Below are 18,662 nucleotides of genomic sequence, written 5' to 3'. Positions count from 1 at the left end.
GAAGAATTGATGCTTTTCAACTGTGGTGTTGGAGAAGACTCTTGAGAGTCCCTTGGACTGCAAGGAGATCCAGCCAGTCCATTCTGAAGGAGATCAGCCCTGGGATTTCTTTGGAAGGAATGATGCTAAAGCTGAAACTCCAGTACTCTGGCCACCTCATGCGAAGAGTTGACTCATTGGAAAAGACTCTGATGCTGGGAGGGATTGGGGGTAGGAGGAGAAGGGGACGACAGAGGATAAGATGGCTGGATGGCATCACTGACTCGATGGACGTGAATCTGAGTGAACTCCGGGAGTTGGTGATGGACAGGGAGGCCTGGCGTGCTGCGATTCATGGGGTTGCAAAGAGTCGGACACAACTGAGCAACTGAACTGAACTGATGTTAGACCAGTTTCAGGATCTGAAAGACCACAGAGAGGTCAGATAGAGTGGGCTCAGGCAGAGAGGGTCAAAGAGGCAGGCTGTGGAGTTTGGAGAAACTTCCTGCCTGGCCTCTATACCCATGGGCTCTAAGAGCACAATAAATATTATTACTTCATTCTCACCCTTCCTCTACAATGCTTATTCTCTGTGGTATTACATAATTCGCCAACCAAGTTGGAGTCTGTGGCTTTGGATCCAAAGAGATCCAGATGATCAGCCTCCTTTGGTTACTAGTTACCTGATCTCAAGCATGAAACCCTATACCATAATTTCCTCAGCCTGTAAAATGCAGCCAGTAATACCTTCCTTGCAAGGTTATTGTGAGACTTAGAGGTAATATTTGTAAAAAGGCAAGCCCAGGGAGGAGGAAACAAAGGATGATGAAGCCAATCAAATCTACTGTGATGCTTTCCACATCTCATGTCAAGTGGGAATATTTGGGGAGAGGAATTTTTAAATGTCTTCAAAATATAAAATGACTTAAAAAAAATCTATTGATTAACATAATGCTCAACTCAAAGGGACATTTGTTATTTTGCACTATTAAGTCTCCCTACCCTAAATATCAAAGTAGCAAGATTTTCTAAGAATTGCAATTGAAGGATACATAGCATATCCTAATAGCCTGAAAAATAATTGCTGAACAGATGTTGACCATGAAAGACGTTAAAATTTGTCTCTGATGTTTAAATGTTTCTGGGTATGTAAAAATCATTAAGTTTACCTAAAATCATTGGTTTGAGTAAACTCTGGATAAAGCAATATGATATTGATTTTGTGCTAAATCAAAATAAGATTTCTTTCTACAAAATCGCAATTGATGACATTTGTTTACTTAAGGTATAACAGGAAATAGCCAAGATGTCCTAAAACACTGTTGGGGGTGGTGGGGGTGTGTAAGATAATAGAAGGAAGTCATAACCTAATGCAATACCAATTTTATCTACATCAGCATATTTCTCATGAGGGTAGCATACTTTGGTTTTGTGTTAGAAAACTCCACAGTAGTTTGTCACGTGTAGGAAACAAAGGTGACGTCACACTGACCAATTCTTAGCGGCTTTGGTGAGAAGCAGTGAGAAACTGGTGTTGATTGAACTCTGCCTTCCATGCATCACCTGTCATCAGTGGCACAGATTTTTGGGACCATCCTCCAGAATCAAAGGTAGGGTCTGTGGCTTCGAAGCAAGAGTAAGTTTGACCCTTAACCGTCAAACCATGAAACAAAGCAGGTAGCCTCATAGGTGTCCTGATGTGTGCACTGATTTTTGTGCTTTGTCCATCTCAGCTGTCCTCAATTTTTTTAGCTAGCCAACACATGCTGAAGCTGAAGTTAACTGGGTTCGGTATTAAAATTTGAACTGAAATTCAAAGGGAAAGTATAAAATTTGAACTGAAATTCAAAAGGAAAGAAAGGTTGGCTGGAAAGCCTCAAGTAATTTGGGTGTACCTCCCCTTACCCACTGCTAGCATGCTAAAGGTTTTGGGCATTTTCTCCTCAACTGGGCAATCCTAGGCCAACCTCCTTGGCAGCAAAAATACACAGAGGTGAGAAGCTGGCCTGGCCTGGGCAGAACTGAACTGATTTCTTAGAAATCTGACATCTGTACTGTGAGATCTGGATGGGGGAAAGGCAGCAAATCTCTTAGAACAACAGTTCTGGGGAACTAGCTGCTGTTGCTAAGTCACTTCAGTCATGTCCAACTCTGTGCAACCCCATAGACGGAAGCCCACGAGACTCCCCCATCCCTGGGATTCTCCAGGCAAGAACACTGGAGTGTGTTGCCATTTCCAACTAGGGTTTAATCAAAATGAGACTTAAAAAGGCTGAACACTGTGCAAATGCTACAGTTAGTTATATAAAAGTACAAATGCTGGTTTGAATCTTGGCTCCACGGTATACTGATAGCGTGACTCTAGGCAAGCTACTTAACCTCTCTGTGCTTCAGGTTCCTCATCTATAAAATGAGAATAATAATTGGATCGCCTTACTAAGTTATCATGAAATAAAATATGAGAATACATAAAATTCTCAGAATAGTGGCTGGTATTTACTATGCACTCAGTAAAAATTAGTTACTAGTATTAGTGACATATTTCTTTATTAAAATACCTAATGGATGTGAAACATTATTTGCAGTGTTACAGTAAAGAGACTTCACTCTGCCGTTTTCATTTTCCCTCTTGGTTGATAGAAGTTGGGGCAGGGCTTGATGAATTGTTGCTGGTGTTTTTCAGTCACTAAGTTGTATCTAACTCTTCTGCAACCCCATGGGCTGTAGCCCTCTAGGCTCCTATGTCCATGGGATTTCCCAGGCAAGAATATTGGAGTGCATTGCCATTTCCTTCTCCATGGGATCTTCCCAACCCAGGGATTGAACCCATGTCTCTTGCTGGGCAGACATATTCTTTACCATTAAACCAGCTGGAAAGCCCAAGTTGATGAATAGTATTTATTTTTCTCCTTCCATTTACTTAATAATAAGAAGTAGGTTTGAACAATGAAAATCTCATAATAATATGAAATAAATTTTAAAAGGCTTCTGTGTATTTCTTATACCTCCTGTTGACTTTCAGCATATGTACTGTGAAAGGTATAGATTTTTTTTTAATTAGCTCTAAGCAGTTAAATAACATTTGCTGTAAAATCTCACTAAGGCAAGTGTAAATAATTATGAATACTTTTTCATAACCATACTTCTCAAAGCAGTTTCTTCTATACTTTAATATGGTCTTTCAACATTCATCTTTTTACTTAGCAGCAGATGATATGTGCTTTCTCAAAGGGAAATTTAGATTAACAATTTTTCTTTTTTTTCTCATCTGTTATTTTATTCTGGTTCCATATATTCTGTTACTGGTTTGTAGTTTATATTCAGGTTTTTATTGCTTTAATAAGGGCTTTCCTGGTAGCTCAGGTGGTAAAGAATCTGCCTACAATGCAGGAGACATTGGGGCAATCCCTGGGTTGGGAAGAGCCTATGGAGAAGGAAATGGCAACCCACCCAAGTATTCTTGCCTGGGAAATCCCATGAACAGGGCAGCCTGGTGGGCTACAATCCACAGGGTTTCAAAAGAGTCAAACACGACTCTGATTAAACACACACACAAATTTCTTTAATAAGTTGATAATAAAGACCAGCTAACTCAAGGAATCAAGTAATTTCCTTCTAATAATACTTAATCATTTGTTGATTTAAAGTAAAATTAATCCTTCCTGAGTAGGTTCCAAAGATAAGCTGAATAGATTAGGGATCTAAATGTTTTTTAAAATATATAAAGCTGTACAAATACCATAGGGAAACATGGGTGACTGCCTCTTCAACTTTAATACAGGAAAAGGCTTTCAAAATAAAGACTCAAAATGCAGAGGCAATAAAGGATTATTCATTTGAATACATGAAAATTTTTCAATTTTTTTCATGGCATTAAAAACCCCATGATAAAGTAAAAGATAAATGACAATCTGGGAGAAAATATTTGCAATATATTCCACAAACAAGAGATCAATGTTGCTAATGTATAAAGAACTGAGAGACAAGGGACAAAAATCAATGAACAGATAGTTCACAAAAACAAGGCATATAAATGGCCCTCAAATGTGAGAAAATGTTCAAGTTTACTCATAATTAAAGAAATGCAAGTTAAAACAAGGCTGAGGTACCATTTCTTGCCTATCAGATTGGCAAAAATTAAAAAGCAAGACTACACATTCTGTTGCGAGACTCTGGGAAAATAGGTATTCTCAAATTGGTACAACCTTTCTGAAGGGAAATACCTAAGTGGCAATACCTAACAAAACTATAAGGCACCTGCCTTTGACCCAGTCGTCCCACTTCTGGAATTCTAGTCTGACGGTATATCTCCAACACAACAAAAATGTAAAAAGCAAAGGTTATTCACCAAAGCACTGTTTATAACAGCAAAATATTTGAAATAATCTAAGTACTTCTGGTAGGCAGAATACTGCCTCTCCCCAAAATAAGTCCATGTCCTAATGCTCAGAATCCATGAATTCATATTACATTACATGGCAAAAAGGGCAGATGTAATTAACTAAGGAACTTGAGATGGGGAGATTATCCTGAATTATCCAGGTTGGCCCAATGTAATCGCAAGTGTCACTGGTGAAAGATGGAGGCAAGAGAGTCCGATTTAGAGAAAAAGATGCTACACTTCTGGCTCAAAGAGGGAGGAAGGCGACATGAGCCAAGGAACTTGGGCAGCCTCGAGAAACTACAAAAAGCAAGGAAAGGGATTCTCCCCTAAACCTTCCAGAAGGAATGCAGCTCTGCTGACAGCTTGATTTTCTTCCAATGAGACCCATTTCAAACTTCCAGAACTGTAAGATTATTTTGTGTCTTGATAATTTGTCATACTAATAGGAAACTAATACAGTGCCCAAACATAATATGAATAAATTATATCCACACAATGGAGCATTATGCAACTGTTAGAAATGGGAACAGCTCTATGAACTGACTGCAATGATTCCCATGATATACTGTTAAATGAAAAAAGCAAGGTACTAAAAGGTATCAATGGTATGCTACCCTTCATGTAACATAGAAGGGGACATAGGAAAATACACGTCTGTCAGTCTATTGTGCAAAAGATGCAGGAAGGGTAAACTGAAGACTAGGAGATCAGACACTTACAGAGACAGCATGGGAAAGGATGTATAAAGAGGATATTAGGAATAGGTTAGCAAAGATGAGGACTGAGGGATGCTTCTTTGAGTGTATCATTTTGTATAGCTTTAATTATTAGAATATTGTTTTGTTTCATATACTCCCCTACCCTGTAACTAAACTCAACCTGGATATGGAGAGAATACAAAGTATAACTGTATTGCAAATGAAATAATCACCCTGATGGAGCCTAGGAAGAACTAATCTAATTTACAGAAAAACAGCTTGACTTGACAGTGTAAAAGGGAAAAGAACATGCAAATAATGTTCTCTGGTTAGTGAACCTGTTTCTCATCAGGATATGTATTGGAAACCCTGTAACTATTTCATGTTTCCACTAGGATTGAAGTGAATATACTGTAGAAAATGAGAGCCAGGTTTTTCACTGTTTGAGAAAAAAAAAACTTAAATACAAAGAAAAAGGAAAGGCCAGAATAAACATCATAATGCACTGGAATTAGATGCAGCAGGATGAACTCATGGTTTAGAAAATGAATACTTCTATGTATAAGTCTGTATATATCCATGGGTTGGTATATAAATACATGTCTTTGCTGAAAGGATCTAGGAATAATGACCATAGCAGTAAGCACACTTAGAGCCCAGATCTTGGTTTCTAAACACCATTTTCTAAAAACCAGGACTCTTTGAATGAGTGATTAATTCCAGGCCTGGGACAGGAACGATATATATGAACTAACTTATGATCACAGATAATGAGCAAAAAATGAAGGGATATGCCAAAGGGACATAAGAATCAACTGGAAGGAATTCCCAGTAGACAAAATAACTTCAGCCATAAAAAAAATAATCATGGTACTAAATTATAACCCATAGAATAATATGTCCATATAACCATATTGGTATAAATAAGTGAATAAATAAATACATGGAGATGGAATAGCTTTTCCAGTGAACAAATATAAATGGAATGAAGGAAATAACAAGTTGCCACTAGGCAAACAGCACAGTAATCATTTTTCCATGTAAGATCCCACCAATGGATGCTAAAAGCAGTAGGCAAAAGTTTGAGGAGAAGCAAGACAGTAATAGACTCTCAACATATCTCGTCAAAGATATTTATCAATAAGAAAAAATAGTAACTTTCCCTTAACCAAGTGACCAAAGTTTAACATTACTAGTAATAAGACCTACCAACAGTATTCTCTGATATGACTCAATGAGAAAGACATAACAGCATTCTGTGGTTTAAGAATAAGGTGTAAAAAGTGCACAAACTCAATCTAGTCATGAGAAAAAGTTGGAAAAACCCAAAGTGAGAGAAATTATACTAAATAACCACTACTTATACAAAAAGTACTTATCATGGAAGCAAAGGAAAGAATGAGAAACTGTCACAGAGCAAAGGAGACTAACAAGAAACAACAGTTAAATACAATATGAGATCTGGGATCCCTGAAACACAAAAGGAATATGAGGAGAAAACCTGGTGAAATTTCAGAAAGATCAGTAATTTAGTCAAAAGTGTTGTACTGATGTTAATTTGCTGGTTTTGGTCACTGTACTATGATTTTATAAATTGTTAGTATTGAAGAAAGCTGAACAAAGGGTATACGTAAACTCTCTCCTATTGATGGCTTAGCAACTTTTCTGCAAATATAATATTATCTCAAGCTAAAACATTTCTTAAAATCTGTACTCACTCTTATTCTGCATTTTAGTAACTTTATTTAAGAATAATGATATTTTAGCTTTCCCTCTTATATTAAGTATTAAGGATGTTTATAGGGTTATTTTTTCTCTCTAAAATCCTTCTCCCCCTGTTGCCCCATATTTTAAGGAGGAAAATGATATAGAAACAAGACACATATGAGAAGTCTAAAGATTTTAACAGTAAGCCTACCTTACATTATTTCTGAGATAAATGGGTCGTGAAGATCTTTTTTGTACAGTTCTTCTGTGTATTCTTGCCACCTCTTCTTAATATCTTCTGCTTCTGTTAGGTCCAGACCATTTCTGTCCTTTATCGAGCCCATCTTTGCATGAAATGTTCCCTTGGTATCTCTAATTTTCTTGAAGAGATCTCTAGTCTTTCCCATTCTGTCCTTTTCCTCTATTTCTTTGCATTGATCGCTGAAGAAGGCTTTCTTATCTCTTCTTGCTATTCTCTGGAACTCTGCATTCAGATGCTTATATCTTTCCTTGTCTCCTTTGCTTTTTGCCTCTCTTCTTTTCACAGCTATTTGTAAGGCCTCCCCAGACAGCCATTTTGCTTTTTTGCATTTCTTTTCCATGGGGATGGTCTTGATCCCTGTCTCCTGTACAATGTCACAAACCTCATTCCATAGTTCATCAAGCACTCTATCTATCAGATCTAGGCCCTTAAATCTATTTCTCACTTCCACTGTATAATCATAAGGGATTTGATGTAGGTCATACCTGAATGGTCTAGCGGTTTTCCCTACTTTCTTCAATTTGAGTCTGAATTTGGCTATAAGGAGTTCATGATCTGAACCACAGTCAGCTCCTGGTCTTGTTTTTGTTGACTGTATAGAGCTTCTCCATCTTTGAATGTAAAGAATATAATCAATCTGATTTCACTGTTGACCATCTGGTGATGTCCATGTGTAGGGTCTTCTCTTGTGTTGTTGGGAGAGGGTGTTTGCTATGACCAGTGCATTTTCTTGGCAAAACTCTATCAGTTTTTGCCTTGCTTCATTCCGCATTCCAAGGCCAAATTTGCCTGTTACTCCAGGTGTTTCTTGACTTCCTACTTTTGCATTCCAGTCCCCTATAATGAAAAGGACCTCTTTTTTGGGTGTTAGTTCTAAAAGATCTTGTAGGTCTTCATAAAACCATTCAACTTCAGCTTCTTCGGCATTACTGGTTGGGGCATAGACTTGGGTTACCGTGATATGGAATGGTTTGCCTTGGAGACGAACAGAAATTATTCTGTTGTCTTTGAGATTGCATCCAAGTACTGCATTTCAGACTCTTTTGTTGACCATGATGGCTACTCCATTTCTTCTGAGGGATTCCTGCCCACAGTAGTAGATGTAATGGTCATCTGAGTTAAATTTACCCATTCCATTCCATTTTAGTTCGCTGATTCCTAGAATGTCGATGTTCACCCTTGCCATCTCTTGTTTGACCACTTCCAATTTGCCTTGATTCATGGACCTGACATTCCAGGTTCCTATGCAATATTGCTCTTTACAGCATCAGATCTTGCTTCTATCACCAGTCACATCCACAGCTGGGTATTGTTTTTGCTTTGGGTCCATCCCTTCATTCTTTCTGGAGTTATTTCTCCACTGATCTCCAGTAGCATATTGGGCACCTAATGACCTGGGGAGTTCCTCTTTTGGTATCCTATCATTTTGCCTTTTCCTACTGTTCATGGGCCATATATATCCATGGAATAGTAATAGGCTAATCTCTTAGCATGCAAGTAGGGTAAATCCTAAAACCTTCACAGAGGTCTTGGACAAGGGCTCTCTGAGTATGTAACACACTCTGTTGGTTCATAAACCTAACATTTGGTCACCTATTGGTCACTTTATTCTGTTAAACAGTTCAGTTGCCCATTCTTTGCAACAGTCCCATTCTCCCTAGAGAAATCTTTATCTCGTAGAAAACACTCTTATCATAATAATAATGACAATAGCAATGGCTATATTATTGCCTCCAGTTTACAGGTTAGGAGACTGAGCACAAGCCACACAGTGAGTCAGGAGGTGGAAGTGGGATTCAAACCCAGGCTGCCTTGCTTAGTCCTCACTTTTAACCAGTCACTATATGTCTCACAATAGGACCATCTACTCCTAGGGCTATAATGAACCGCAGAGGCCTAGAGATCTTTGTTAGAAATCTTAGGAAAATAACTTCAGTCAAACTTTTAATACTTGATTTTGACATACAACATTTTTTTTCAAACTTTAACTGTTTTATTTTGTATTGAGGTTTAGCTGATTAACAATGTTGCAGTAGTTCCAGGTGAACGGCAAAGGGACTCAGCCATACATATACATGTATCTGACATACATTTTAAAATACTTTTTAATAACATATATTAGGCAACTAGACAATCTTCTACTTTGCTTTGATCTTTTTATCTAGCCATTGTATAAATCCAGTGTCAAATGTTCATATTCTATTAAAATTTATTGTTGCTATAAAAAATTATCAAACAGTGGCTTGAAAAGTGAAAGTTGCTCAGTCATGTCTGATTCTTTGCAGCCCCGTGGACTGTAGCTGGTTACCAGCTCCTCTGTCCATAGAATTCTCTAGGCCAGAATGCTGGAGTGGGCAGCCATTCCTCTTTCTAGGGGATCATCCCAACTCAGGAACAACACGAATTTATTGCCTTCCAGTTCTGGAGGTCAGAAGTTCAGAATGGACTGGAGGGATGGCATTCCCTCTGGAGGTTCTAGGAGAGAATCTATATCCTTACCTTTTCCAGTTTCTAGAGGCTGCCTGAACTTTTTACTCCATCTTCAAACTCAGCAGCATAGCATCTGCAGAGTTCTCTCTCTCTCTGACTCTGATCCTCCTTCCTCCCTCTTTCCCTTATAAGGACCTTTATGATTACCTTGGACCCATCAAGAAAAACCAGGATAATCCAGGATCTCCCCCTACAGACTCATCAGCTTACTCACACTGTAAAGTCCCTTTCGCCATAACATACTGACAAGGGGATTAGGATGCAGACATTGTTTGGTGGGGTGGAGGAGGGGCATTATTCTGTTTGCCATATACTCTGTAAGCAGTTATCTTTTCCTTCTTTATGGAAATTTTTACATTAGGTATCCAGATTAAAGATTTAAACAAGTCCATTCACCAGATAATTAGTAGTCCATTTCATCTTGTCTTTGAGGGTAGAGCACCAAGAGCATTTTACCTTTGGCGAGGTTAAGGAGAACGTAGCACTGAAACACACGTGACAGAAACTTTAACCACTGTAACAACATAAACTTTTTTTAAAAAATGTACCTGAAGTCGGGAATTCATAAGCATGAATTCCTGTTGGCTTTTCATGTTCTCATTCATTGACTTTGAAAATATAAACCCCATCTTGACCTAAAATGTAAAAAAGCACAGTTTAAAGCAGTGTATTCTACATGCATCCTCACATGCTCTATTTTTCAGGCTACCGTGAGCTTAAGACAAAATTTTAAAAAAAGAAAATTTTCTGACCTGGAACACATTATGGATTCTAGTCTTTGCCCCTAACTAGCTGTCTGATCTTGGACAGACTTAACTAGCAGTCTTTTCTTGCTTTTAGTTTTCATAAAGCAGGAAAAGATAACTGCTTAGAGTGTACAGCAATGCCTTAGAGTAACAGAATAATGCCCCTGGCCATCATTTACTTATATAAGAACAGCTAACAGCTAGGTGATTTCCAAAATCTTTTCCTGTTCTATAGGTTCATATTTCCTGATTTTTCTTCCCACTGTATATCTGGAAGAACTAAACACACAAAAACAAACAAAATCTCTCATTTTTTATGAGGGGCAGGGTGAATACCATCTACTCTCTTACCTTCTGTATAGTTGGATGACAGAACTTTTGCTTCTGATGAGGGGTGACTTAGAAGATGCATTGCACACCTCGAACACTGATTTCTCTGTGCTCTTTGCGTTTATGCTTTAAGTGTATCAAGGTTACTATATCAATACTCTTCCTACAGTCCTTTCCCCTCTCTTACCCACTTTCTATTTCCATCCACCCATTGTTAAAATCCATTGGCCATTGTCCTCTAGCTTCATTTTTTTCTTATTAAACTACTATTAAAGTTCTCAAAATGGGGAAAACCCAAGGATACTTAAGTGTCTTGGGAAACACAAATTTTAAATGAATACTTGGTATCGTCTATCCTATTTATCTTACTTAAGAAGTTCTTAAATGGGCTGGCAATTCTAGATGGTCCAGAACTCAGTATTTTGTCCTTAAGTCAACTGGGTAGGTACAGAAGACCTCAGTTAGTTGTTGATTCTGCCTTCAGAACACTACAAAGCTCAAGAAAGTTATGACTCCTCTACCCTCCTCAACAATGTTGCTGATTCTCTTCGGTAAGCCATTGAGCACTTTGTGAACCTCAGCTCAGAGCGGTCATTCTTAATGCTTTCTACCCAGGATTCACAATATTCTGTGGGAACCCTGGGGAGGGCTCCTATTTTCCATACCCGCAGCCAAAAAAAAAAAAAAATCGTGGGTTCTAGCTTAACTGGTAAGAAGATGAAGGAAGAGGGAGGGCATTTCATGCCAGACATAATGGGTTATCCCCGCTAATGGGACTCCAAGTGAGTGGATATTACACGCCAGACATCAGTGGCTTCCCTGTATTTTGGCCAGAGACACACCATGGATTTATAGGAGGCTCCAAGCCAGAGTCAGCTTCAATGTTAGGCATAAGAAGCTGAACCAGAGGAGGAGAGGCACAATCCTGAACAGGCCTGGGAAGTCAAGATTTCCCTACCCACCCCATCCCTCAGCTGCTGTTCTACTCCATTCTGTGACCAGAGGCACAGCCACCCAGTAAGGTGGAAAGATCTAGCAGAAGTTCTCTCCGTTCTCCACTTTCACAGGCCCATGTCCATTGTCTCCAACAGCAGAGCAGAACTTGCCTGAAGGCAGAAGCAATATATTACCCATTTTGGCAGTCCCCAGGGTGTCTCTAGATAGCATATTCAAAAGCAGAGACATTACTTTGCCGACTAAGGTGCGTCTAGTCAAGGCTATGGTTTTTCCAGTAGTTATGTATGGATGTGACAGTTGGACTGTGAAGAAGGCTGAGCGCCAAAGAATTGATGCTTTTGAACTGTGGTGTTGGAGAAGACTCTTTTTTCTTTTTTTAATTTTTATTTTTACTTTATTTTACTTTACAATATTGAGAGTTCCTTGGACTGCAAGGAGATCCAACCAGTCCATTCTGAAGGAGATCAGCCCTGGGATTTCTTTGGAAGGAATGATGCTAAAGCTGAAACTCCAGTATTTTGGCCACCTCATGCGAAGAGTTGACTCATTGGAAAAGACTTTGATGCTGGGAGGGATTGGGGGCAGGAGGAGAAGGGGACGACAGAGGATGAGATGGCTGGATGGCATCACTGACTCGATGGACGTGAATCTGAGTGAACTCCAGGAGTTGGTGATGGACAGGAGGCCTGGCATGCTGCGATTCATGGGGTCGCAAAGAGTCGGACACGACTGAGCGACTGAACTGAACTGAACTGAGGGTGTCTCTTTCCCACAAATGTTGCAGAAAGCATGATACAAGAGAAACTGTAGCTCAAACAGTTGCCATTTCTTATTTTTCTTTTGCATGTAGGAGTAGATAATTGAATTTTTACATATGCAGCAAACATTTATAAAGAAAATAGCTGTCCTCTAATCCTATTTACACACACACACATACACACCCACACCCACCCACACACACACCCTGTATGTCAGAGTTGGGTCCCATAGAGTGCTTCTATTTATAAGGGGGTGGACTCTCCTCTGAAGTGGAGTTACAATCCTCATCTAGGGAAGAGAAACTATCTGGAAAGTTAGGACTTCGGCTTACCTCTTTCTTGGCCTTGCCTTCTTCAGTCTGGATTGTAGTTTGGGTATATCAGGGGATATTCCCACAGGTTACAGGTAGAAGCTAATCAGGAAGAATAGCTTCCTTGAAGTTCCCAAAGGAGACCACACCTGAAAACGAGTACACCACACCTTGTGAACTGTGCCCTGGAGTTCAGTGTTCTCAACCTTCCCCTCTTTTCTGACCCTAACAAAGCCATTTTCCAAAGTCTGGCAGGTTCCTTAAGGTTTCCAGAATATTCTCAGCTTTCATTCTCCAACTCACAAAATATATACGGTATGTCCCCTACATACAAACAGATTCCATCCCAAGAGGACGTTTGTAAGTCCAATTTGTTTGTAAGTCCAACAGAGTTAGCCTAGGTATCCAACTAACATGATCAGGTATATAGTACTGTACTATACTAGGTACACATGGACTGATGTGATGACCTCATGGACACAGCCCTGTCTAACTCAATGAAACTATGAGCCAGGCTGTGTAGGGCCACCCAAGATGGACAGGTCATGGGGGAGAGTTCTGACAAAGATGGTCCACTGGAAAAGGGAATGGCAAACCACTTCAATATTCTTGCCTTGAGAACCCCACGAATAGCATGAAAAGCCGAAAAGATAGGACACTGAAAGATGAACTCCCCAGGTCAGTAGGTACCCAGTATGCTACGGGGATCAGTGGAGAAATAACTCCAGAAAGAATGAAGAGACAGAGCCAAAGCCAAAATAACACCCAGTTGTGGATGTGACTGGTGATGGAAGTTAAGTCTGATGGTATAAAGAGCAATATTGCATAGGAACCTGGAATGTTAGGTCCATGAATCAAGGCAAATTGGAAGGGGTCAAACAGGAGATGGCAAGAGTGAACATCAACATTTTAGGAATCAGTGAACTAAAATGGACTGGAATGGGTGAATTTAACTCAGATGACCATTATATCTACTACTGTGGGCAAGAATTCCTCAGAAGAAATGGAGTAGCCATCATAGTAAACAAGAGAGTCCGAAATGCAGTAGTACTTGGATGCAATCTCAAAAACAACAGAATAATCTCTGTTCATTTCCAAGGCAAACCATTCAATATCACAGTAATGCAAGTCTATGCCCCAACCAGTAATGCCGAAGAAGCTGAAGTTGAACGGTTCTATGAAGATCTACAAGACCTTCTAGAATTAATGTACAAAAAAGATGTCCTTTTCATTATAGGGGACTGGAATGCAAAAGTAGGAACTCAAGAGATACCTAGAGTAACAGGCAAATTTGGCCTTGGAGTACAAAATGAAGCAGGTCAAAGGCTAACAGAGTTTTGCCAAGAGAACACACTGGTCATAGCAAACACCCTCTTCCAACAATACAAGAGAAGACTCTACACATGGATATCACCAGATGGTCAATACTGAAATCAGCCTGATTATATTCTTTGCAGCCAAAGATGGAGAAGTTCTATACAGTCAGCAGAAACAAGATTGGGAACTGACTGTGGCTCAGATCATGAACTCTTTATTGCCAAATTCAGAGTTAAATTGAAGAAAGTAGGGAAAACCACTAAGACCATTCTGGTATGACTGAAATCAAAACCCTTAAGATTATACAGTGGAAGTGAAAAATAGATACAAGGGATTAGATCTGATAGAGTGCCTAAAGAACTGTGGATAGAGGTTTGTGACATTGTACAGGAGGCAGTGATGAAGACCATCCCCAAGAAAAAGAAATGCAAAAAGGCAAAATGGTTGTCTGAGGAGGTCTTAGAAATAGCTGAGGAAAGATGAGAAGTGAAAGGCAAAGGAGAAAAGGAAAAGATATACGCATTTAAATGCAGAGTTCCAAAGAATAGCAAGGAGAGATAAGAAAGCCTTCCTCAGTGATCAATGCAAAGAAATAAAGGAAAATAATAGAATGGGAAAGACTAGAGCTCTCTTCAAGAAAATGAGAGATACCGAGGGAATATTTCATGCAAAGATGGGCACAATAAAGGACAGAAATGGTATGGACCTAACAGAAGCAGAAGATGTTAAGAAGGGGTGGCAACAATACACAGAAGAACTGTACAAAAATGATCTTCATGACCCAGATAACCATGATGGTGTAATCACTCATCTAGAGCCAGACATCTTGGAATGTGAAGTCAAGTGGGCCTTAGAAAGCATCACTACGAACAAAGCTAGTGGAGGTGATGGAATTCCAGTCGAGCTATCTCAAATCCTAAAAGATGATGCTGTTAAAGTGCTGCACTCAATATGTCAGCAAATTTGGAAAACTCAGCAGTGGCCACAGGACTGGAAAAGGTCAGCTTTCATTCCAATCCCAAAGAAAGGCAAAGCCAAAGAATGTTCAAACTACCGCACAATTGCACTCATCTCACACGCTAGCAAAGTAATGCTCGTAACTCCAAGCCAAGCTTCAACAGTACATGAACCGTGAACTTCCAGATGTTCAAGACAGATTTAGAAAAGTCAGAGGAACCAGAGATCAAATTGCCAACATCCACTGGATCATCAAAAAGGCAAGAGAGTTCCAGAAAAACATCTATTTCTTCCTTATTGACTATGCCAAAGCCTTTGACTCTGTGGATCACAATCAACTGTGGAAAATTCTTCCAGAGATGGGAATACCACAATACCTGACCTGCCTCCTGAGAAATCTGTATGCAGGTCAAGAATCAACAGTTCGAACTGGACATGGAACAACAGACTAGTTCCAAATCGGGAAATGAGTACGTCAAGGCTGTATATTGTCACCCTGCTTATTTAACTTATATGCAGAGTGAAAGTGAAAGAAAGTGAAAGTGAAGTCGCTCAGTTGTGTCTGATTCTTTGCGACCCGTGGACTATAGCCCACCAAGCTCCTCCGTCCATGGGATTCTCCAGGCAAGAATACTGGAGTGGGTTGCCATTTCCTTCTCCAGGGGATCTTCCCAACCTAGGGATCGAACCCAGGTCTCCCACATTGCAGGCAGACACTTTAACCTCTGCACCACCAGGGAAGCCCAAAGAGTACATCATGTGAATTTACATCTGGGCCGGATGAAGCACAAGCTAGAATCAAGATTGCTGGGAGAAATATCAATAACTTCAGATATGCAGATAACATCACTCTTAAGGCAGAAAGTGAAGAAGAACTGAAGAGCTTCTTGATGAAAGTGAAAGAGGAGAGTGAAAAAGTCAGTTTAAAACTCAACATTCAGAAAACTAAGATCATGGCATCTGGTCCTATCCCTTCACGGCAAATAGATGGGGAAACAATGAAAACAGTGAGAGACTTTATTTTTTTGGGCTCCACAATCACTGCAGCCATGAAATTAAAAGACGCTTACTCCTTGGAAGAAAAGCTATGACCAACCTAGACATCATATTAAAAAGCAGAGACATTACCTTGCCAACAAAGGTCTGTCCAGTCAAAGCTGTGGTTTTTCCAGTAGTCATGTATGGATGTAAGAATTGGACTATAAAGAAAGCTGAGCACTGAAGAACTGATGCTTTTGAACTGTGGCATTGGAGAAGACTCTTGAGAGTCCCTTGGACTGCAAGGAGATCCAACCAGTCCACCCTAAAGGCAACCAGTCCATCCTAAAGGAAACCAGTCCTGAATATTCATTGGAAAGACTGATGCTGAAGCTGAAACTGCAATACTTTGGCCACCTAATGAGAAATGACTCACTTGGAAAGTCCCTGATGCTGGGAAAGATTGAAGGCAGGAGGAGAAGGGAACAATAGAGGATGAGATGGTTGGATGACATCACTGACTCAATGGACATGAGTTTGAGTAAGCTCTGGGAGCTGGCGATGGACAGGGAAGCCTGGCGTGCTGCCGTCCATGGGGTTGAAAAGAGTTGGACACGACAGAGCGACTGAACTGAACTGATTCCAGGTTTAAATAAAATACATGAAAAACAAACCAAAAATAAACCTTTTTTAATCTTATAGTACAGTACCTTGAAAAGGATATAGCACAGCAGCTGACATACAGAGGCTGGTAACAGTACCAGCTAGCTGTATTACTGCTTCTGTAATGCTTGCTTCCGGACATCTGGGGTTTGAAAAAAGATACTATACTCCTGTATTCTATAAAGTACTGTACAGTAAGTACACAAAAGCACAACTACTTGTAGAGGATGTACACACGTGACAAGGTATGGCAGATACATTAACTAACTTACATGATTGAAGATGCAAGCATGCCATTCACATCTTTGAAAGTTGCCAACTTGAAGGTTCATATGTAGGGAACTTATTATATCAGAGGGCTTTCCCTTGTGGCTCAGCTGTGGTAAAGAATTTGCTTGCAATGTGGGAGACCTGGGTTTGATCCCTGGGTTGGGAAGATCGCCTGGAGAAGGGAAAGGTTACCCACTCCAGTATTCTAGCCTGGAGAATTCCATAGACTGTATAGTTCTTGAAGTCGAAAAGAGTCGGACACTACTGAGTGACTTTGACTCACTCACTCATTGTATCAGAAAATAAGAGTGACCTTGCAATAGGAATAATTTTGAATTCACTCAATTGTATAAGGCAAGTCTTTAAAAAATGCCAATACTTTGTCATTGGTGACAAATACCTTGCTACTTACAACTTTGACACCACTGTGTTTCAGAAGGCTAAGAATCCTGATTTGGGTCCCTTCTGCCTTCATTTTTCCCTCATTTACTCCTGAGATCTTATAAAGGGCTCTTTGCGCCAGCCTTGCCTCAGCTGTGCTACACATTACAACAGGTACGGGTATTTCTGAGGAGGAAGTGTTGGGGCTGTCCTCCTCAGGTCACATCTAAGAACTGGTATTTGATTTTACTTGGAAAAAAAAAAAGAATAATTCCATGACCTATAACTTCTGTTATCCAAGTTTCTGCAGTGACTCATTTCCTGATCGAATGACGCATCAACTACCTATATATATGACTGGTTGCATGATTACAATCATTTCAATACATCTTTGGGTTTCATTCAAATTAGGTCACTTCCCCAGCAAATTCTAGCTCTGAGTTCCATTCAAACTAGCCCATTTCCCCTGCAAATTCCAGCCCAGAACCTACAGCTTCCGGGAGATTTTTCCCTAATTTAAAACTCCACCCGCTTACCTTGGACCGAATTACAGCAGTTGGGAATTCCTGCAAGGTTATGCTGATTTCCGTTGACAACGCTTTGCCCACTTCCCCCACTTTAATTACGATATGGGAGCGGCCTGGAGTCTTTGAGAGGAGAACTGGCTCCTCCGAAACAAGGTTGGCGATACAGGTTGGCACTAGAAGCCGGAGAGCCAAGGGCGCTCACAAGGAAAGGGCACCCAGAGCGGCCCAGCAAGCCCGAAGACCCGGAGCTCGGCGCCGGCAGACGCTGCCACGAGGACCCGCCCTTCCCCCAACAGCCTGCGGCTGGCCTGGCCTGCCCAGCCGGCGCTCACTCACTGGACCGTGGAGGTGCGGGAGACACTGATCACAGCCAAGGCCTCCAGGCCTGAAGCTCCCCGAGACGGCGACGAGGACCGGGACTCGCCCCGCAGAACCTCCGGACTGGCTGGCCACGGCAGCCAAACAGCGCAACTCTTGGCTTCCTTAAAGGGCCCGCGCCCCTGACCAAGGCGGCCTGGTGTTTTCTTTCCGACAGGCCATGGGAGGGGCAGGTCAAAGAGGCAAATTCAAAATCCAGCGACTCAAATTTTGAGGGAAGTGGGCAGAGGAAGCAGAATGAAAATCTCACGTAAAGGCCTCACTGAGGTTTGTCAGTTACCCATGAGGAACCTGAGCAATCATGCTCCCTTGTAGAACTAAAACCTCCATACAGCTTAATGAGCCATCTCACAGTACTCTACATATGATGTCAACCACCATTTGTAAGGTCTATTTCTAGAAGAAAATGTATCTTTCGAGAAGTTGTCACTTGAACATATAATCCATAGTTATAAATATTTGTAAGGGCCTTTCTTCTTATAGATTAGGTTTATGTTGAGGATGGACTCTCCCCTCACCCGTTTGAATCTCAACACTGACATAGTTTATTTAATTCGTTAGAGCCTCAG

The 18,662-nt window shown here is 40.5% G+C and overlaps 1 protein-coding gene across 2 annotated transcripts in view; it reads right to left on the bottom strand.

The window, feature by feature from the left end:
• The window catches only part of LOC120865179 (plasminogen receptor (KT)), a 36,046-nt gene extending 17,603 nt beyond the window's left edge, over positions 1-18,443 (bottom strand). Inside the window, exons 1-4 of one of the 2 annotated variants that reach the window (XM_040242232.1) lie at positions 18,052-18,158; positions 17,725-17,888; positions 12,644-12,771; positions 10,069-10,155 (exon numbers count right to left, since the gene is read on the bottom strand). In XM_040242232.1, the coding sequence (XP_040098166.1) occupies positions 10,069-10,149 (81 nt within the window). In that variant the 5' untranslated portion in view covers positions 10,150-10,155; positions 12,644-12,771; positions 17,725-17,888; positions 18,052-18,158. Of the gene's footprint in view, positions 1-10,068; positions 10,156-12,643; positions 12,772-17,724; positions 17,889-18,051 lie in introns of both variants that reach the window. The other variant, XM_040242307.1, reaches the window with a different exon arrangement.
• Between the last annotated feature and the right edge of the window lie 219 nt (positions 18,444-18,662).

The sequence above is a fragment of the Oryx dammah genome, unplaced genomic scaffold (assembly GCF_014754425.2).
Source record: "Oryx dammah isolate SB20612 unplaced genomic scaffold, SCBI_Odam_1.1 HiC_scaffold_1, whole genome shotgun sequence".
Classification (NCBI taxonomy): domain Eukaryota; kingdom Metazoa; phylum Chordata; class Mammalia; order Artiodactyla; family Bovidae; genus Oryx; species Oryx dammah.
Note: the sequence above shows the minus strand (reverse complement) of the source record. Positions and strands in the feature narration are given on the sequence as shown.